The sequence below is a fragment of the Lissotriton helveticus genome, chromosome 6, assembly GCF_964261635.1.
Source record: "Lissotriton helveticus chromosome 6, aLisHel1.1, whole genome shotgun sequence".
In the NCBI taxonomy this organism is placed as follows: Eukaryota; Metazoa; Chordata; class Amphibia; order Caudata; family Salamandridae; genus Lissotriton; species Lissotriton helveticus.
Window position 1 is genome coordinate 1,922,520,962 of NC_136067.1, and position 20,840 is coordinate 1,922,541,801.

A 20,840-nucleotide genomic window follows, 5' to 3' on the forward strand; every position below is an offset into this window, starting at 1 on the left:
GTGTGCCCGTTCCAGCCCCTCGAGCTCAGCCTCCAATTTCTCCCGTTCTACCCTACGTAAGCGGTTAATAGCCGCATTAAGACCAATGCAAGTGCCTCTCAGGGAGGCCTTACAGGCGTCCCAGGTGTTGAACACAGAAGTGTCCGAGCTCGGGTTAAGCGTCAAGAACTCCCTAATGGCTTTCCTTAGTTCCTTACAGGAGGTGTCATCCCGTACAATCGCCGCCGGGAAGTACCGCTTCCGATATCCATCCCCCCTCACTGACCACTGCAGCAGGAGTACCACCAGGCTATGATCCGAGACAGAGAGCGGGAAAATCTTAGAATCACGGACATCTCCTCTGAGCGCCTGGCTCAAAAACACATAATCTATGCGGGAATAGGTGTGATGTACGTGGGAGAAAAACATATAGTCCCTAGTCTGTGTGTGGACTGTGCGCCAGCTATCTATGAGACCCAACTCCTCCATCTTGTCTTTAGTCGCGGCGGAGAAAACACCAGAGTCCGTCCTCTGGGCTCGGGAACTATCTAGAGTCTGATCCCATACCATATTAAAATCCCCCATAGCCACTAGATGGCCCTCTACAAAGCCTCCCATCTTATCCAATAAGCCCTGGAGAAAGCTATTTTGCTGAGCATTGGGCACATATACTACCACAAATGTACACAAGCGTCCATAAAGCACCCCTTTGACCATCACCCACCTGCCATCCTTGTCACAACACACTCCCAAAGGCTGGAATTGAATGGAAGCCCGAAACAGAAGAGCCACCCCCCTGTGTTTAGTAGAAGCAGAAGACCTATAGATGAGGGGGTACTGCCTATGTCGGAGCCGGAGCTCATCCCTACGGGCTAGATGGGTCTCCTGGAGGCCCACGACATCTAGATGATGATCCAACAGATATTTCCATAGCTTTAGGCGTTTCTGCGGGGAGTTAAGGCCCTTTACGTTCCAAGTGCCAACGCTAAGAGGCATGAGGAAATGTCAGGTCCCCCTGCCTCACAGTAGCCAAATCCAGAATTTCCCAAACTCCCCAGAACACACATCTCCAACTCTCTCGCACGTCAGGCGACCCTCCCAGCTCACCCCGGGACTGGTCCCTCCCAACCCACCTTCCGCTCTTGCTCCCAGATGTCGGCAGCCAACTTCTCCAAACACAGGGGAGGAAGTCTAACTGGTAACCGCTCCCCGGAGCACAACACGGAATGACAGACGCCACCCCAGACCAGCAGCACAGAACCTGCAAACAATCCTTTCTGAGAAAAACCAGCCATCCGTCGTCACCACCCCCACCCAGACACCCTTCCCAACCAAATTGCCCCCCTAACCCCCCCTCCTGCCCCGCACCCCCCCCCCCAACTCCCCAACAATCCAGGACAAAAGCAAACATAGTCCTGAAGGAAACATACCCCGAATGAAACTTCCCAGGGGGCGTAGATGGAGACCCAACATCGGATCACCCAAGGCCGAAGATCGGGGTGTCTTCTCGAAAAGTACATACATAACCCCGTTACCTGAGCGTGCGTGCCCCTCCGGCACTAAGGCCAGCTGCCCGAAGATCAGGCCGCCCCAGAGCTCTGCTGTGACGCCGATAGTGTGGCAGAGACCACAGATGCCACTGCACTCCCTCGCTCCTGTAGGCTAGTCGTGCGATCAGGCCTCCTACGGTTCGCGTCCGGGCCCACCCTTTGCCAAGACGAGGAACGGCGTCTTCTCCGTGGTGAAGGACTGCGACGGTCAGGTGCAGGGGCCTCATCCTCAATCCCCAGGAGCTCCCTCGCTTCCCGAAGGGACCGGATCTGTGCCAGTCTATTCTGCCATCGAAGATTATGCGGAAGGGGTGGCCCCAGGAGTAGGAGATGTTATGCTCTCGTAAGTAGGCAGTGACCGGACGAAACTCGCGCCTCTTCTGGAGCGTCGTCGCTGCTAAGTCCTGATAAAGCTGAGGGCGATGGTCCCGGAATTGCAGGGAGGGGATGTCCCGCGCCTTCGTCAGGATTCGTTCCTTGACTTGGAAATCGTGCACACATACAAGTATGTCAGGAGGAGGACCCCCATTCCGCCTGGGCAGCCCCACTCTATGGACCCGATCCATTCTGATTTCCTGCAAGTCCTCCTCGTCCAGGATCTGAAGAAAGAGCGCCTGCACATATCCTCGGAGGTCTCCCGCTTCACCATCCCAAGGAACCGCACGAATGCGGATGTTGTTCCGGCGGGAACGATTCTCCAGATCTTCAGCGTGGGCCTGCAGGTCTATGTTCTGTTCCATGAGACGGAGCACGTCCTGTTGCAGCAAATGGACATCATTGGCCATGCTGAGGTCATGGTCTTCCAAAGTGGCCACTCTTTCCCCAAGACCGTCGACATCCCTCCGCACCTCGCGGAGATCCAAAGCCAGCTGGGCCCGGAGCTCGGATATATCATCTTTGATGGAGGTGAAGAGTTCCTTCATGAAGGCCTTAGTGGCCGGGGCCTCATCATCAGACCTCCCTGGAGATGCACTAGGGCCGGGGGAGGACGGGGGCTGGGTGTTCTTAGTCGTCCCCTCCTTGCCAGCTTTCACCTTTCGTTGGGAGGAAGCCATCGCCGTCACAGTCCTTCGCCGGCGGCAGGTCGAAAGGGCGTCGCGAAGGGGAGCGGAGCTCGCCAGAGCCCGCCGCTAGTACTAGGCAGAAACACCGCCCAACGGACACCAGTCGTCCCCCGGTACCTCAATGTTCAAGAACAACTAGGTGTCTCTGGCCTGTAGTCTCCGGGGCTCCAACACACAGGAGATGCACGCCAGGCAGATAGGCGCGTGGCGGCGTATCAGTCCCGCCTGAGGATGCAGTGCCAGCCAGGCCCACCGTCCTTGAGGCCCGATCGAAATGCTCCCTTTGCGTCACGCAGGTCCGCCTCTAGGCCCGGTCGTGGCCCTGAAAGCTGCCCTCTGGCCACTACTCGTCTCCTGAGGTCCCGGCTGCCAGGTAGGCCGTCTGCCAGTGGGTCCCACTGCCTCCCCAAGCAGCCACAGCGTCCCCTCACCGGTCCCCTGGCTGATCGGTGAGCCTGCCTCTCTCCTGTAGTGGTGCTTATCACAGATGGGCCAAATGCTCACGCCGCCCCGCGCCACCTCCCAGTCACCAGCAACCGGGTCCAGTCGACCAGGCACACTCGCTTCCAAGCAGGGGCCTCAAAGCGATCCTCCTCGTGTCCGCCGCTGCACACCACTGTGGGGGCCGACCGTCTTCCCCCCGAGGCCGTCCTAGCTTCAAGTGATGATCCGGGCCGCTGTGCAGAGGAGCGGGTCCCGGGGAGCAGCGCAGACCGTCTCCCGGACTAGGCATCAAACCACGGCCTCGAGTAGTCCGACGTCCGCGCTGCAGCACCAGTCGGACGCGGGCTATAAGCCCCGCCCCCTCCCGGGGCTCAGGGTCACGGCGCCAAGCAGGTTTCCCCTCACCGTCGCTTGGCCCCTCGCAGCGCCTTCAGGGAAGTTCAGGTGCCTCCGCTCGTCGCCGGCTGCCGAACACCACCAGGGCTTCCCGCACTGCCGTCCGGCTCCCCAGCTCGCAGTGCCGCTCAGGCCTCGGGCACCGCCGCTGGTTCCGGTCCCAAGACCACGGGCTCAAATAGCCTCGGAATTCTTCGGAATTCGCACCACCGCCGGCCGCCACTCTAGAAAGGCTCCGGAGCGACCCACAGCCCAGGGGGACGCCCGGGGCTGCCGCTAGACAATGCTTTGTAGGGCCCGGCGCCGGAGGGGACTAGAAGTACGTCCTACTCCGTTGCCATCTTGGCCACGCCCCCCGTCTTTTCATTTTTAGGCGAATGGTCGGTGGGACCACAGCCTGCTTTTAAAAAATGCTTTTACAAACATTCACAAATGGGAAGTGACCCCTCACACATATCACTGGAGTTTGATATTACGAAGGGATGCCCTAAACCCGCCCCTTCCTAATAACAAATCGCAAACCCAATTTGCGATTTGGTAATAGGTTATCAAATTGCAAATAGGGCTGTCTACATGCCAAAAGGCCTTTTTGCATTCGGGACCGGCAAAAAGGTTTGTGCTTGTGGCTCCTAATCAACAACAATTGCTCCAAATGCATTAGTGAAGCCCTTGAAAGAAACCAAAGATAATATTTACCCATTTGTATAAGGCACATTATCACCCACAGTAAACTTTCATCTACAAATTTAAGACAAAAAAAAAACTGCACAGCATGCATCACAAGTAAGGGTGGGCGGCCAGCTACGCTCCGTGCACGGAGTGCCGTCTCCTACGCATTTTGCGTAGCGGACGTAGCCAGGCGGCACTAAGCGCGCTCCGCAGACGGTGCGTAGTCGGCCGCCACCCGCCTCCCTCCCGCCCTCCCTAAATACATAAATAAATGAATAAAAAGCTTTTAAAAACACTTACCTTGTCTGCCGCGTCCCCGGGGCTCCCTCTCGCCGTCCCGCGATGCGCGCCGCCATTTCGGATCCTAATGCGCATGCGCGGGCGGCCGCGCATGCGCATTTCTCGTGAGGAATGCGCATGCGCGGCCGCCCGCGCATGCGCATTAGGATCCGATTCGGTGGCGGCGCGAATCGCGGGACGGCGAGAGGGAGCCCCGGGGACGCGGCAGACAAGGTAAGTGTTTTTAAAAGCTTTTTATTCATTTATTTATGTATTTAGTGAGGGCGGGAGGGAGGCGGGCGGCGCGGAGTGGGGCTACGCGGAGTGCGTGGGTGGGCGTAGTTGTGCGCCCACTTCACGTAGCTCCGCGGAGCCCCACTCCGCCCACTACGCCCAGGGTTAATCACAAGTATGATAGAGCATACACATTTTGTTAGCAACAAATGATCATCGACACTCAAGGTAAAATCATTTGTCAATTATAGTATAATAGAAATATAACTATCTGAACACCTTTTCATCTTAGTGTGCGAAAGTCTGATACAAATAAAAAGTGCAAAAACAGTGCAGCAATTTCATGTGTGCATCCATTACGCAACACACACTTTAATAAGCACAACACAATCATACTAGTCAAACTTGAATTTACCAAGAGTACGTCAGGAGTCCCAAGGGTAAAGGAGGGCCCATCTCCAGCACATATTTTACTTTCAGACCTCCTAGCTATAAATTCCCTATTGGCACAGGTTTTTTTTCAAACCCGATTTTTTTGATTTTTCGATTATTCATATGTTATAACTTGCATATTCAGTATTGTACATGTAGTACTGCATTTGTATAAGCTGGTTCGTCTCAACAATAATACAAACTATTCCCTTCCCTCCCCTCCCCCCCCTTGAGTTACACTCGCTTCTGGATGATTGTCTAGTCGGGCAGTGTTCGCGTGGCATGGGCCTCTTCGTGTTCCCGGTCACTGTGTTTTCTCGTATAGCAGGGTTAATGTCCACTGGCAGGCTGTCCTCTATTCTGTCTGGCCTTGTTCCCCTCTCCCCTGTTAGGTGGTATGGGCTGCGATGGTTCTGCTCTCTCCTCCTCATGCCCATTGGCTGCCAGTTCTCCTACTAGTCGTTTCCATGCTCTTGCCCGGTCTATTTTGCCGATGCCCCGTCTCGCTTCTCTAAGCAGTAATCTCCCTTCCGCCCCTGCCCATTTTTCCAGTTCCTTTTTCCAATGCTATCCCCATCGGCACTGTTGCAGTTCAGCCATTGAATATACACCATGCGGAGTACATCTCCAGCCTTAATGTCCTCCAAATGGTCTACTGCCCAGACAGAGACATGAAGTCCTGTGTTAACCTGCATTCTGGGTGACCTTCAATTGTCTATCGATGGTGGTACAAAATGTGTGCATACACTTAAGATCCTTTCTGCACTATTAAGCACCATTGGCCACAGACAACACTTTGCAGTCTTCAAAACCCTTCCCTTCATTGATGCTTCTCATTCTGGCTGAAATTTACTCAAAGTTTCCCTGCCCAATCTCCTCTGCCACAGTAAAGGTCCCATCCTTTGGTCTTCAGGGTGGTACCTTTTCCCGTTTGATCTATGTCTTCACCCTCTTCCAGATTCTGTGTGATTGTTCGGCCTAACTCACATTATGCTCACACTGGACAGTCATGCTCTCTCTCTTCTGCCTTGCTGGGACCTTGCCTGCTGACTTCAGTGACCATGTTGAGAAAATCTGTCTGAAAATCACCTCAACTAAGATAGAGCTCATTGGTTTTATTTTATGGTCACTCACCCTCTAGAACAAATTCATATGGTGTCCATTAATTGGTAGGCTCAATATTACAAACAACTCTTCAAACCCAAGTTTCACCCATCAGATGATAACCCCCCACTCGCCAATCCCGCCGCGTTTCATCTGTGTTCTGCAGAATTACATCTAGCCTACAGAGAATGGTAGCCATGACCAACAGCCTTAGGCCACTTCTCTAGCCATCTGAAATACTACAACAACCTCCAACTTGACCTCCCCTTGGACCAGATAAACTGTCTTCTGGAACTCTACACATGGCAGCTTGCTGATCTACCTGCATTCACAATGCAACATAACTTCACTGACTTCTCACCCTTTGACAAGCTGCTACAAGGCCTTCTATGAACAGATGTGTTCTTCCTTTAAAGCAAATTCCGCCAGAACCACCTCCTTGTCAATACGCTCAGTTCACTAATTGTCAATCCGTTCACAAAAGAAACAAGAGGATCAACCCTCTTTTTGTGAGTGGAGCGTATTTCTAGAACTACTTTCCTCTCATCTTTTTGGAAATAGTGACTCCTCACAAGCACCAGACTGGAAACCACCAATTCTGGAGGACACGTAAATGTCGTACCCATGCTCAATGGTTCAATCCATAATTTTTTACTATTGTGTGTGAAATGTATTGTCTCCAAAGTCCTTCTGTCACTCGAAGCCTTCTGAATGGTATTTTGGCACCATGAATAAACCTCTTAATATTGTAATGAAAAACAAGAAATGTTGCTATTTGGAACTGTATCCATACTTCCAGTTAAATGTAAAACTGCATGTAAAAAAGAAGCAACATTTCGTGACATGAAATAATGCTGTTAGCTGCAATACTATATTTTTCCAATAGTATGGCTGAAAAGAAAATAATCTATGTAATGTGGAGAAGTGTGGCTCAGGGGTTAGAGGCGGCAGACCCGGAAGCTGAGATCGGTCCTGGACCAGGGTTCAATTCCCCGCCTCGGCGGGTCTTGGGCTAAAAAAAAAATTCCACGGACTCGATAATTCTCGCCCCGGTGCCTCCTTGACTCACGAGTTCACACTCTGCGACTCTGGGCAATAGCTTGCTTAATCTCCACAACGGCCCCTCGCGGCGGGATGCCTGACTTTCACCTTGTGGACACCCTGCCGGGGTTTCTCACAGGGGAATACCAGGACGGGTTCCCTAAGCAAGCGCCAGGATGCCCTTTGGGTGACAGGTTTGCGCTATATAAGTACACCTACATTTACACACATTTACACATAATGTCATTTGTGCACCCAGCTCAGAATAATTATTAATTCCCTTGACATTAAAGGGTAGATGTACAAAGATAAGATGCTTCGTTGTGTCAATTGTCAAATATATTGCATCCCAGATTGGTCAACAAATGTGCAATATAATGATTAGAGCGGACATATTGAGAACTTATGCTATAGAGATAAATATGTAGCTCTTCCTGGAACAACAATCATTGGTAAACAGTAATTTTATATTATTAGGATTTGAGTTTAATACTAATTTCTTACCAAAAATTGCCATCTGTGATCCGTCCGGGAAAGGCTCAACTGTTCTGTTTCCATTGACATGATGCTTTTCTAAAAGGAAAAATAAGGACATTTCAATATTCCTGTTTCAATAGGTAAATTCACATTAGAAATATATCTAATTATCTCTTATATGTAATATCTCAATTTTGTTTCAGCAAGGCTGACAAGTGTTACTAAATGAAGATGCATCATTTAGCAGACTTGGACGCAACGGATGCTGGAGAATGTCAAGGACTGTATTAGTGGCTAAGTCAGTTGATGACGACTGAAGGTTTGAAGGAATTAGCACAGCCCCGCGCCCGCTGCAGGTAAGAGTGGGGGCAGTGGGGCCACGTGAGGGGAGATTTTGAGAGATGACCATGAGGGAAAATTAAATAAATAAATAATTTTCCCTAGTGGGCATCTCTCGAAATCCCCCCTCACCTAGCTCCACCGCCCCACCGCTCTTACCTGTGGCGGCCCCAGCTGTGGCACAGTGGTGGGTTAAGTGGAAGGCGGCGGTCTCAAGAGTGAATTGCAGATGTAGGGCGAGATTTAGATGGCTTGATTATGGAGATGTAGCTGATATCCACCTCGGTCACGTTTCACACGAGACAACAAAACAACCTTTGTCGGTGAGATTCACAATAGTGGTGCTATTCGCAACAGAGGCTGTGCGAGTGGGAAAGGCTAAGCTTGAGTGTCATAAGTGAACAGGTGAAAAGAGATCTCAGAGGAGACTATGATGCTTCCGAGTGCTATCACGTTCAAAGTGAAGAGTAGTGGTCCTCAAGCAGAGCCTTGTAGTGATCCAGTAGAAATGTGGTGGGGATGGAGGGCTGGCCAACCCACAACAATGAGGAGCAGCTGGTGAAAGTCTAGAGGAAGCCAGGAGAGGGCAGTGATAGCAAAACCTAGCTTGGTCAGGTCTACAAGGGGCATGTTATTCTATATTATTGCCACTGTGTCGAAAGCTGAAGAGAAGTAGTTTACATGTGGTTGTGGTGTGCTGATGTGACAACGTTGGATTCATGAGGGGTGCAGTCTCAGTGGATTTCCATTGTTTGAATGATTATAAGGAATTTTTAGGTTCTTTTACAATAGCTCGTAAGAGATATCACTTAAGTGTAATCTCTAAAGATTTTTGGAGCAGTGATGGAGGCGGGAGAAAAGTGGACATTGGAAGGATTGTAGAGGTCATCAGAGGGATTCTTGATGACAGAGAAGATGGTGGAGATTGTTCAGCTGGGTGCTTAGGAAACCACATGGCAGGAAAGGTCTAAGAGTAGAGCAAGGAATGCCCAGGTGAGAGGGATAGGAGTCTTTCCAGGCCAGGAAGCACCTGTGGAGGGCTCAAGGGGGCACATGATGAGTTTGCTGGACGAAGGACGGGTTGATATTCTCCTGGGATGAGCGGCGGGGGAGAATGAAGATGCAAAGAATTAGGCACAGCGAAGTAAAAATGAGAAACGGACACTGGAAGATGGCAAAGCAGAGTGTGAGTAAAGATCTGATTTTGGAGATACTGGGCACGGAGACCATATCTCCGAACAAGAAAGAGAAGGGGAACTGGGAGGAGCCAAGGACAAGTGTGAGTAAAGATCTGATTTAGGAGGTATTGGGCAAGGAGACATTTACCCCGAAAATGAAAGCAATCTTGAAAAATGGGATTGTAGAACCCAGCAGTGATTACAGGGTCTTTTCAGATAGGAAATGAGGTTTGGAGAGAAGGGTGGCTTCGCCAGGTTGAGAGCTATTTCTCTTTGGGGCCTTGTGGCACTGGATTTTGGGGAGACCCGCGTTTGGGTGAGTAGTTTGGAATGAACGTTTCTTGGGGTGAGATGCTGCTGGGCTCCTAATGCCAGTGAGGAAAAGGGACTGTATGCACATTTTGGAAAAAATTACCAAGAGCCATATGTTCATTAATATAATTATAATAACGTTCCTCTGATGCATGCTGTTGTTATTATTAATTAGCCCTTCAAGACCGCACAATCTGCCATTAGTATGTCATCGCAAAGCCTTTTGGGGTCTGGGTTATAACTTTTCAAACGTTTACCTGTGCATGATTGACATCTGAGCCTGTCTGAAAAAATTAAATGAATCAAAACAAAGTAACATTAAAAAAATAAAATTGAGAGTCATGCAGAGTTTCAATGGGATTAATCTGGAACCATCGAGCTGCATATGAGATATTAAAACATCCATCATTATTACCCGCCACATTCCAGTACACATATTTAACAACAAGGGGTGGTGATGGACAGAGTTTCTGAATTAAGCAGAATACTCTCACCCAGTCAAGAGATCAGGGCTAGATCCAACACCGTTTTTTAGCTCACTGCACCATCCCAGTTCAGAACCTGGCTGTATGCAAATTAGTCTGTTCCTGTCCCAGTGCATGATGGGAACAGGGCAAACCAAACTACCAAGCCAATTCTTACACTGGGAAGGAAACAAGCTTCCGGGGACCGGTTTCTGGCATTTCAGCCGTCGTCGGCCCGGCTTGCTTGAATCCTGATGGTGCAATGAGCAAGGGACTCACATCTGAGTATACCCTTCCACGCTTAGGGTGGACAAAATATTTAACAACAAGGGGTGGTGATGGACAGAGTTTCTGAATTAAGCAGAATACTCTCACCCAGTCACATTCCAGTACACAGCAAGGATACAAAAGGGGCTGACTGATCCATATAATCATGTGTATCACACACACTAAATTCACTCACTAATATATTATAGGTGGATAGATTTGAAAGCTATTCATTCATTTACAATAATGAGAACAGCTTGAACCCTGCTCAATGAGAAGAAGACGGCTTAACAAAATAGGAATTCAGAGAATCAGAGATCAGGCAAAGTGTAAATCCGAAAAAAAGTTATTATTAAAATGTACATACAAACTGTTCAAATACACAAAGATGTTTTTTTTAAAAAGGTAGTCAATAATCGAAATGAAGACCAATCCATAAAGAAGGATCAAAAGCAGAAAACGCCCAAGTATATTTTAGTTAGCAAACAGGCAACTTCTCTGCCTAGCCATGTATACAACACAGTTAGGCATAGAGGTAATGTGGGTGAGAAGAGGGAGACAATAGCTCGGTTGTTAGAAAAACGCAGCCAACGTTCTTGCACCCACAATGAAGCAAAGCGGTGTACTACCCGAATATTCAGCTTTACACCCCCTACAAAAATAGTTACTCCAGAATATCAACCTCTCCTATAACGTTAACCTCAAGCTTCAGTCTTGCAAGGAAGAAGCTGCCTGTGGTCTGAATCCTTCTAGCGACATCTATTTTGGCAGCAGTGCTGAGCATGGGCGTGCAAGGCTTTGTACATTACGCACTCTGCCTTACACTTATAGTTATTATTTATAAGTTTTTTATAGCGCTAGCTAGACCCGAAGGCATCAGAGCGCTTTACATATAATGCAAGAACATTAGATTGAAGTACATACAAAAAACAGACAAAGTAAATCGTAAAGTTGAATTTTATAATAAGTATTAAGGAAAGTAATCCAAAGTAACTTAAAAGTTTGATTCAGATAGGGTGGTATAATCAATGAAGTTGTTTCAGGGTAGGATGAGGAGTACAGGATGAATGTCAGCAGGGCTAAGGATGTGGGGGAGGCCGGTGGCCAGGGTGTTTCTCCCACAAATGACCTGAGCAGTGGATTGAAAGTTGTTAGTGTGCAGGAAGTGTTTGATTTTGTGCAGGCCTTTCCGCAATTAATGGCCTGAATCTTGGATTGAAAGTTCTTACTGTGCAGAAAGAATAAGCTACTTACCTTTGTAACTGCTTCTTCTTGTGGCTCGTCACCTTGTGAATGTCTCCATGCACCAGACCAGACCTGGAAACTCTTGCAATACCTCCTGCACACAGACGGGTGGGCTCCATCAGCCTCCATCACACTTTTGCTAGACATGGCGACACAGAACCGCATAAAGGTGCCACCCCTACATGCTGATATGGATTTTATCATCTTTGCTTTCCTCGCCCAAAGACAGCAGAGCACAGCATGACAGATTTACATGTGACTGGAAGTGTGCTAAATCTAATGTGTGCTAAATCTAATGTGGAAAATCCTGAAATCCTGAAGGTCCGCCTCACAAGATGGGGGTGGGTCGGCTGTGAGGAATCTACAGTTAGATAAGTTTCCACCAGAAAGAGCATTACCAAAAATAAGTAACTTTTGATGGATACTTTTAACTGCAAATTTCTCACCTTCTGAAGTGATCGCAAAGTAATGTCCAAGAAGGTGGGTCTGCGTAGTGAACTTTACACCAGGAAGACCCGCTGTAATGAGCGTGCAAATTGGCCCTTCCTGATGTGTTGGTATTGATAGAGTAAGGACTGGGGGAAGTATGGACAGAGGCCCACTTGGCTGCTTGGCAGAGATGAAAACCAGAACGGCCCAAGCTAGGAGAGTAGTATTGGCTTTCACTCTGGAGGAATGATCACTAAGTCCCTCAGGAGGATCCTTTCGGGCCAAGGCACATCACAGCTTGGTGCAGAGTACAATCCATCAGGTCCTTTTCTGGATCACCTTTCCTTTCTTTGCAACAGCGAACCTGAGAAACAACAGAACTTCTATACAGTATCCCTGAGGCCTATCAATGAGCAAGCTAAGGATATGCCATAAATCCAACTGGTGTAGTCACTACTGCTCTTTAAAAGGATGTGGGTGGGAAACGAAAAGAACGAGAAGAGCATGATGGACTGTCCGACATCGAAAGAGGATGCCACTTTCAAAAGAAAGGATGCACAAATCTTAACTACCAACTTGTCAGTGAAGAAAGTAGTACATTGAGGGTGAACTGACAAACACAGCAGTTCACTGACACAATGTGTAGATGTGCAGTTCACTGACACAATGTGCTGATGTAAAAGCAATGTCAAATAGAGTCTTCAAGGTAAAAGGTTTCTGAGGCTCACAGGAAGCAAATATCAAGAACATTAGAACCAAACTGAAGTACACCTCTGGCATGATGAAAGAGGCAGGTGGAAACATATGTAAAAGCCCTTTTAAGAAATGCCCCAAAATGGGCTTAAGTGGGGTGACAAATGACCCTCAGAGGTGGCCAATGCAAAGCCTGGCCTGGCTAAAGATGAACCACACAAAAGAACATCAGACAAACTAGACTGTAAGGGTCAACCTACTTTTCTTCACACAAGGTGAGAAAAATGGATCAGAAGTGTGAATACATTTGGTAGAAGGGCAACAAATATCAAAAATGACATCCACCGCCTCAGATGGTAGATCAAAACTTATCACTTAGTTCCACTCAATATCAACATATAAAGGTATAGATTGTGAAGGTCGGGTGCACCATCGTTCCTTTCTGCTGGTTCAGATGCTCAGGATCCGCAGTTTAAAGTACCAGACCACCCTTCCCCAATCAGGGACCCCTACAATCAACTGTGATTGGTCTTGCCTTACTTTCTACTTCTGCCACTGAGATCAGTGGCAGAAGAGGAAATGCACATAGGATGTTGGAATTCCAGATAAGGTGTAACACATCTAGAGAATCCTGAAGATGAAGCTTTAGAGAGCAGAAGGTTGGACAATGATTATTTGTGGAGGTAGCGAATGGGCTATTCTCTACTGTGTGAAGCTGCTCGGTGCCCCCTCTGTATATAGATACCAGTCGTGATCAGTAAGATGAGACCTGCTGGGTATGTCTGTCCTGATGTTATGGATTCCACCAAGTGACTGAGCATCAAGAAAACTGTGTGACGCGGCAGCCATCCCCAAAAACTCTGAGCCTTCAGACAAGGGCAAGAGACTCTGCAGACTGTTGTGGTTACCAGATGAGAGTTGTGTTGTCCATCAGTACCTGGATCAAACTGCCCATGACTGGTGTCAGGAAGCAATCTAACCTGGATGTTAGATGTGGCATCTTTTGGCGTGGGTTCCCCTGACTTTGCATTCTGACCTCCTGTTTTAACTTTATACTGAAATTCGTTTTTGCTGACTTTAGGACAGTGCTAAAGTGCATATTCTCTGTGTTTAAAATGTAATGACATTTGGTTTCTCCATGATTGGCATATCTGATTTAGTGATAAGTCCCTAGTACAGTGCACTACAAATGCTCAGAGTATGTAATTCAAATGCTACTAGTGGTCCTGTAGTACTAATTGCACCACCCACATGAGTAGAGTTCAAACATGTCTCAAGCCGAGTGCTCCGTTTTAAACTGCCATTTCAACCTGACAAGTTAACCTACTTGTCAGGCCTAACCCTTACTTTTTGTTACACATATGTCACCCCTAGAATAGGCCCTGGGCATCCCATGGGCAGGGTGCAGAGTACTCAAAGGTAGGATATGTCATTTTAAGTTTTACATGTTCTGGTAGCGAGAAACAATTACATTTGCTGTTTACTACTGCAAGGCATATCTCACCTATAGGTTAACATCGTAGCTGCCTTGTAGCCTTTTACAAGTCTAACTTGCAATTGGGAAAAGATAGGAAAAGTAAGTTTGGTGTCTCTGGACTCACAAATTAAAAATACATCGGTTAGTGAAGCTGTTTTTGAAATTGCAGGTCTGAAAATGCCACTTGTAGAAAGCTGCCATTTTCTTACTTTAACTATTCTGTGCCTTCTGCCTGTCTCTGAAATACATGTCTGGGTTGGGTGACAGCTGGGATCTGTGCATTTACTCCAGCTAGTCACACGCAAAGGGAGCTGAGATGTGCCACTCACATTCTGATGGCCAATCCCCAGGTTGAAGGGTCTTCCTGAGCTAGAGTGAGAGGGAGGAGCTGACACTTGCACCTGGTTAGGGTTGTGCCTGTCTCCACACAGAGGGTTGCATACCCCCCTCCAGTGAGTCTGGAGCCAATGTAGGAAAGTACAGGGTCTTGTGAACTATAAAGACCTTTCTTTGAAGTCTCCCTACTTCAAAGGTTAAAATGGGTATAAGTACTGGACCTCTGACACCATATACTCAAATCACTTCTGGAACTGAGAACATTCTACCAGGAAGAAGAGTTGTTGTGCTCCCAGGAGGAACTGCCACTTGACCCTCTACATCCTGCATGTCTAAAGGTTCTCCAAGGGCTTGTTGGGCTTGCCTCCTATTTCTGAAGTCTCAGGGATATCAAAGACTTCACCTTCATCTTGCTACCAGCACCTGGGCTCCCCTGTAGTGGGTCCTGCTCTGCCAAGAGGTGCCACATCCAGCCCTGAGCCCTTGGAAGTGAGTGTTTGGCGCTGCAACCCAAGAAACCAATGCATAGACACTGACGTGTCGATCAAAACTGGCGCATTTCCCTGCGATATCAACGCATTGTCGCTGCCTGCACCAAATCCATGACCACTGCTCTCCAACACGCGAAGCAATGACCTTGACTCACAACATAGCCCGACTTTGCCAACGCAGCGCATCGGTATCCCTGCTGCTGCACAAGTGTCGAACACCACATTGCCAACGTCTGCAATGCACCATCCCTTACTAATACGCATTCCCTGCCCTGCGCGGCTTCACTGTCAATGCATTGCCTACAGCCCAGCGGTTCAACATTGATGCATCGGCCCAACACATGCTCTTGACATCGAAGCATCAACAACATTGCCAAATTCAGGAGACGAATCGCCTTCGACAGCGACGCATGCCTCCTTTGCTCAACGCATCGTGCCCAAGCTTCTATGCATCCCAGGTATTGTCAGCGGGTGTGTGTCACCCCAGTATCCAGCCAGCACTCCATCGCGGTCCGACTGAACTTTTGGATTTGCCTCCATCAAGTATGACTAGACAGCCCAGTTGGAGCTATTGATTTCTAAGCATTGCATTTTGAGTTCATCTTTCAAAATTCATAACTTGACTCGTGTATGTTGGATTTTTATTGTTTTGGTTTTGTTTTACCCAGATAAATATTGTCTCTTTTTCTAAACTGGAGTTAAATACTTGTGTGGTGTTTCAAGTGTGTGTGTGTCCACAAATACTTTACATTGCCTCTTTAGTTCAGCCTGAGTGCTCTGTACCGGCGTACCAGAAGGTGAGCACAGCCAAATGTTAGTGTGTACTACACTTTCCCTGATTAGGATTGTGGTTCCTGCTTGGATAGGGTGTATCCCTCTGCCAACCAGAAACCCAATTTCTAACACAGGACAAGAGACCTTTCAACTCCATCTCGTTCAGGTGACCTCCCCAGGCCAGAGATGAAATCTCTCACTACTTTTAGCTCTGAAGGAGACATGGAGAATGTCTGTCACACATCAGATTTCATCTGCCATCCACCACAGAAGCTCCTGGCCACCTAATCTAACACACAGACCTGATAGGCATCTCCAGTGCTGAGCCCACTGCAGCCACAAGTTCCAATGACAGACCTGCATGTGTCACAGGTATAAGTCACTAGTAGCATGCACAATGCCATGGTCCAAAGAAGAACTCAATCATGGCCAGAACAACAACTTTCACCTGAAACATTGCTGGATGTCCTGGACGAATTACAGTTGTTACATAGCATGTGATTATATCAGTGGTCATTACATTAGCAGTACCATTACACTGGGGTAATTTAAATCAGTAGTACTTAACTTCACAGGTAGGTTGGTAAGTATTGTTTCTAGTGCCCTATAAATAAAATATATGTGTAATCATTATTTTTTAAATGAATGATTCTAATAACACTATATAGTAGTTCAATTTCATTCCAAATACGTTATTATTAAATATATGAAATTAAATACTCATGTATATTTTTTTACAGAAAACACCCATCAAACTCTAAACACTATGCCTACCCATCTCTGAATGCTAAAAAACACATACTATACACACACACTAGCTATCCCTGAACCTTAAACTCCCTATTATTAAAATAGAAATTCCTCTTACTACCCCTTAACATAACCAATCCTTGAACCCTACAACCGCATACTACTCTAATACACAGCCCATCCCGGTACCCTAAATACTCCTTATTACTCCTTACCACTACTCATCCCTGGACTCTAAAAACTCCCTGCTACCTTTGTACATACCCCTTTCTAAACCCTAAAACCCCTAATAGTACCCATCCCTGAAGCCTAATAACCCATCATAATAATTACTTATTTTGTTTTATTAATTTGCAATATATTAATTAAACTAGCAGCCCGTCCCGACGTTGTCCGGGGATGAAATGTAATGTGTGCAGGTTGACAAATGACGAAAGGTTTGTTTTACTTATCCGCGCAAGTACTGTGAGTGTTATGTTTAATGGAGCGTGATTGGGCGCTTGTGAAAGCCACGCCCCTTTCTTTAAGCCTGCCCCCTGTAACAACGCCGAGGCTCACAAATGAGTGAAGCTTTGTTTTTGTTCGCGCCGCAAGTACTGTGAGTGTTATGAGTGATGGAGCGTGATTGGGCGCTTGTGAAAGCTGCGCCCCTTTCTTTATGCTTGTCCCCTGTGACAACGCCGAGGCTCACAAATGAGTGAAGCTTTGTTTTTGTTTCCGCCACAAATACCGTGAGTGTTATCATTAATGGAGCGTGAATGGGCTTGCACAGTGAAATCGGTGGCCATTTATTTATTGTTTCTAATTTTAGGCAAGGCCCCTCTGACAACGTTGACGCCCACAAAGGCGTGAATGTGGCACCGAGTGGATTTCGCGCTTGTGAAAGCTGCGCCCCTTTCTTTATGCCAGCCCCGGCCCCTCTGACAACGTTGACGCCCACAAAGGCGTGAATGTATCGCCGAGTGAAATACCGCGCTTGTGAAAGCCGCGCCCCTTTCTTAATGCCAACCCCGGCCCCTCTGACAACGGTGACGCCCACAAAGGCGTGAATGTTGCGCCGAGTGAATAGTGCGCTTTTGAAAGCCGCACCCCTTTTTTTGATGCCAGCCCCCTCTGCCAACGCCGAGGCTCACAAATGAGTAAAGCTTTGTTTTAGTTAGCGCTGCAAGTACTGTGAGTGTTATCAGTATCAGTAATGGAGCGTGAATGTGCGCGCATATTTTATAATCGTTTTTTGTTTTGGGCCAGGCCCCTCTGACAACAGTGACGCCCACAAAGTGTAGTTTGAGACGCCCATCGCTACTTTGACACGCCCACGCTACTTTGACACTCGCTGACAGCAGAACGCCATCGCCCACAAGGGACTACTTTACCCCTAAGGTTGTTTGACCTTTGTAATGTATATGGTGGCCAGATGTACAGCCTATGTCCATCTGCTGCAACTCCCCTTTTACAATGCTGTATTGGGTGTTGTGATTGGTGCTGTACTTCTTGAGATTACCCGCCTCAAAGGTTTCAGCTCTCTCTTTATAATAGTAGTATAGATGTAACCTATTTGAAATTAATTACACAAAATGAATTCAAACTATTTACTTATTAAATATAAATTGTATTACCGATAAATTCTTTTAGTTGTACTTTTTAGGGAACCTTAACTGATATATATGTGTGTATATGAATATATATATATATATATATATATGTGTATGTATATGAATATATATATATATATATATATATATATATATATCCATACTAATATAATAAAGAGAGAGCCCAAACCTTTGAGGTGGGTAATCTCAGTAACCACAGCACCAATCACAACACCCAATACAGCGTTGGAAAGGGCAGTTGCAGCAGAAGGACATAGGCTATGCAGACGCCCACCATACACATTTAAAAGGTAAAAGAACCGTGCCAGCAAAGTAGTCCCTTGTGGGCGTGTCTGCGTTGTGCTGTGGGCGTGTGCTGGGGGCGTGACAAACGCTGGGGGTGTGTGGTACTTCCGCCCTTCATGCCATGTCTCATATTGTGTGCTGTGGGCGTGTGCTGGAGGCGTGGCATTACGAAAACGTGTGGTACGTTCCGCCCTTCATGCCATGTCTCATATCCTGTGCTGTGGGCGTGGGCGTGTGCGGGGCGCGGCATTACGAAAAAAAAAAAGCGAGCGTACATTCCAGCTCCAGGTGTGCTTGCCCCGCGCTCCCAGTGCCGTGCACCTGCTTTACTGTATGTAGGTCAGGCATGGCGCTATTCCCAAGGGCCGGAAGGAGCGCAAACAGGGGCCATTGTGCAGGAAATCTAATCTCGCCTTATCGTCCGGTGACGCCTGATGCGCACACTGGAGATTTACCACTTCTATTGCACACAGGCCTCGTGCGACGCACATCCGGAAACAAGGCCCGCCTCCACGGAAATAGCAAGAAATGGCCTATCCCTCCCCCGGTAAGTACATTGCTGGCAAGACGGGCCACATCTCCAGCAACATACTCATATTGTTTCACCACCCATTTGAAAAATGCACAGGTCTCCCTCATTGATGGCCAGCACCGAGATACACTTTTAGACACACCTCCCGCCAGACGTTCTATGAAGGGCGCTCACATATTAGGATTTAGGCATTTATTATGGTCATTTTTATTGGGCAATATTTCGTGTTCTGGGGGCGTGGCAAATGGGCGCGACATCGGCCGGCAGCAATTCATAACCGGACAACGTCGGGACGGGCTGATATATACATATATATATATATACCAGCCCCCAGATTCATTAAAGTCCTGTTTTGCGAGTCCTTAATAGCGAATATTAAGGAATCACTATTAAAGACTCGCAAAACGGGATGCATGTAGGAATCGCAATAATTTTTTGCGATTTCTACTGCTTCCTTATTTGCGATTCGCTAATTGCTAGTCGCAAATAAGGAATTGTTTTCCTCTTCACTCCTATGGGCCTAAAGTCCATAGGAATGAATGGGGAGTCATTCCTTATTTGCGATTAGCAATTAGCGAATCGCAAATAAGGAAGCGATTTTAAGGGTGCCAGGGTGTCCAAAGGACACCCTGTAGCACCCCTGAAATGGTAATGTACACTGGTGTTGCGCACACACATGTCCAAAGGACATGTGTTTGTGTAACATACAACTTTTTTTTTTTTCTAAGTTTTCGCTATTTACCACGTAGTTATACTTCGCTGTAAATAGCAGCCCTAGATTGCGAATTCGCAATTTTAAAATGGTACATGAATTGCATTTAAGGAATATCAAATTGAGATTCCTTAAATGCAATTATTCGCAATTTAGCGATTTCTATATTTGCGATTTTTTGCATTTGGGATGATGAATCCCAATGCAAAAATAGCGCTCGCAAAGGGCCAGATTCTCAGAATCTGGACCTTTGCAAGCCGATTTTGGCTTGATGAATCTGGCCGCAGGTTCTCTCCCAGGTAAGGACAGAATACGACAGCTCTGGGGTAAACTGCAAAATGGCTTTATTGATTGTCTTGCACTCAACATTAAAAGCTTGGCAGACGCGTTTCAGCCTCCAATGGCTTTCCTCAGTGCCCGTTTCAACTGGCTTCTCATTATCCCTGGGGGTCAGCTGGTACGATATATATATATATATATATATATACATATATATATATATATATGTGTGAGTATGAATATATATCCCCTAAAACAATAACACTTAATCGAACCTGTAACATAAAGGTGTAATGACCTGGATATAATGAGTCCTGATGTAACTCCCAAGTTGTAACAGTAGTATACAGTCTGTCATGACTCTTGTAACACAGCTCAAAGGATGGCAAGGTCAATCCCATTGTTATAGTTGGGCCCACTCACTGTATCATGCTCCGGGAAAGTAGAGATCACCTGTGTTTAAAAAAAAAGGAAGAGGGGTGAAGGATGAGAGAGAGTAGGAGAGTGAGTGACACTTCCAGCATGATGGTTGGTAGAAGACCTTGACCAAAGTCTCTTGAGTTACAAGATGGCACCAGAATTGCAGAGCTACCAAAAATCTGAAGACATGGTCAAAAGCAGTTCCTTGGTTGCCGAAGTCAAATCACAGGAGTTAACTGGAGCAGGTACAAAAACTATAGCTGAGTTGAATACCAAAGTCAGTCCAAAACAAATACAAGGGTCAGTTCAGGGAATAGGGCAAGGGAGCTGACAAAGTGGAAAACAACAAAGATGAGGGGACGGAATCACAGATGGGAACTATAGCGCCAAGCGAAAGAGTTGGTGGTGGCTGATGCAGCCTGTTTCAGACCCGACCCTGGAAGCTGTTGTCCTCCATAACTGTAGTCTCCACTGCCCCGTTCTCCATCTCCTCCACGTGGTACACTTCCTGACTCTCTTATGGAGGAGTGTGGCTCACTGATTAGAGCGGCAGACCCTGATGCAGAGGTCCGGCC

At 47.3% G+C, this 20,840-nt stretch overlaps 1 protein-coding gene across 2 annotated transcripts in view; it reads right to left on the minus strand.

The window, feature by feature from the left end:
* Positions 1–20,840, minus strand: part of MSRA (methionine sulfoxide reductase A) — a 984,506-nt gene that overhangs the window by 656,946 nt on the left and 306,720 nt on the right. For both annotated transcript variants that reach the window (XM_078649877.1, XM_078649878.1), the window contains exon 2: positions 7,697–7,765. In XM_078649877.1, coding sequence (XP_078506003.1) covers positions 7,697–7,765 — 69 coding nt within the window. The remainder of the gene's footprint in view (positions 1–7,696; positions 7,766–20,840) is intronic.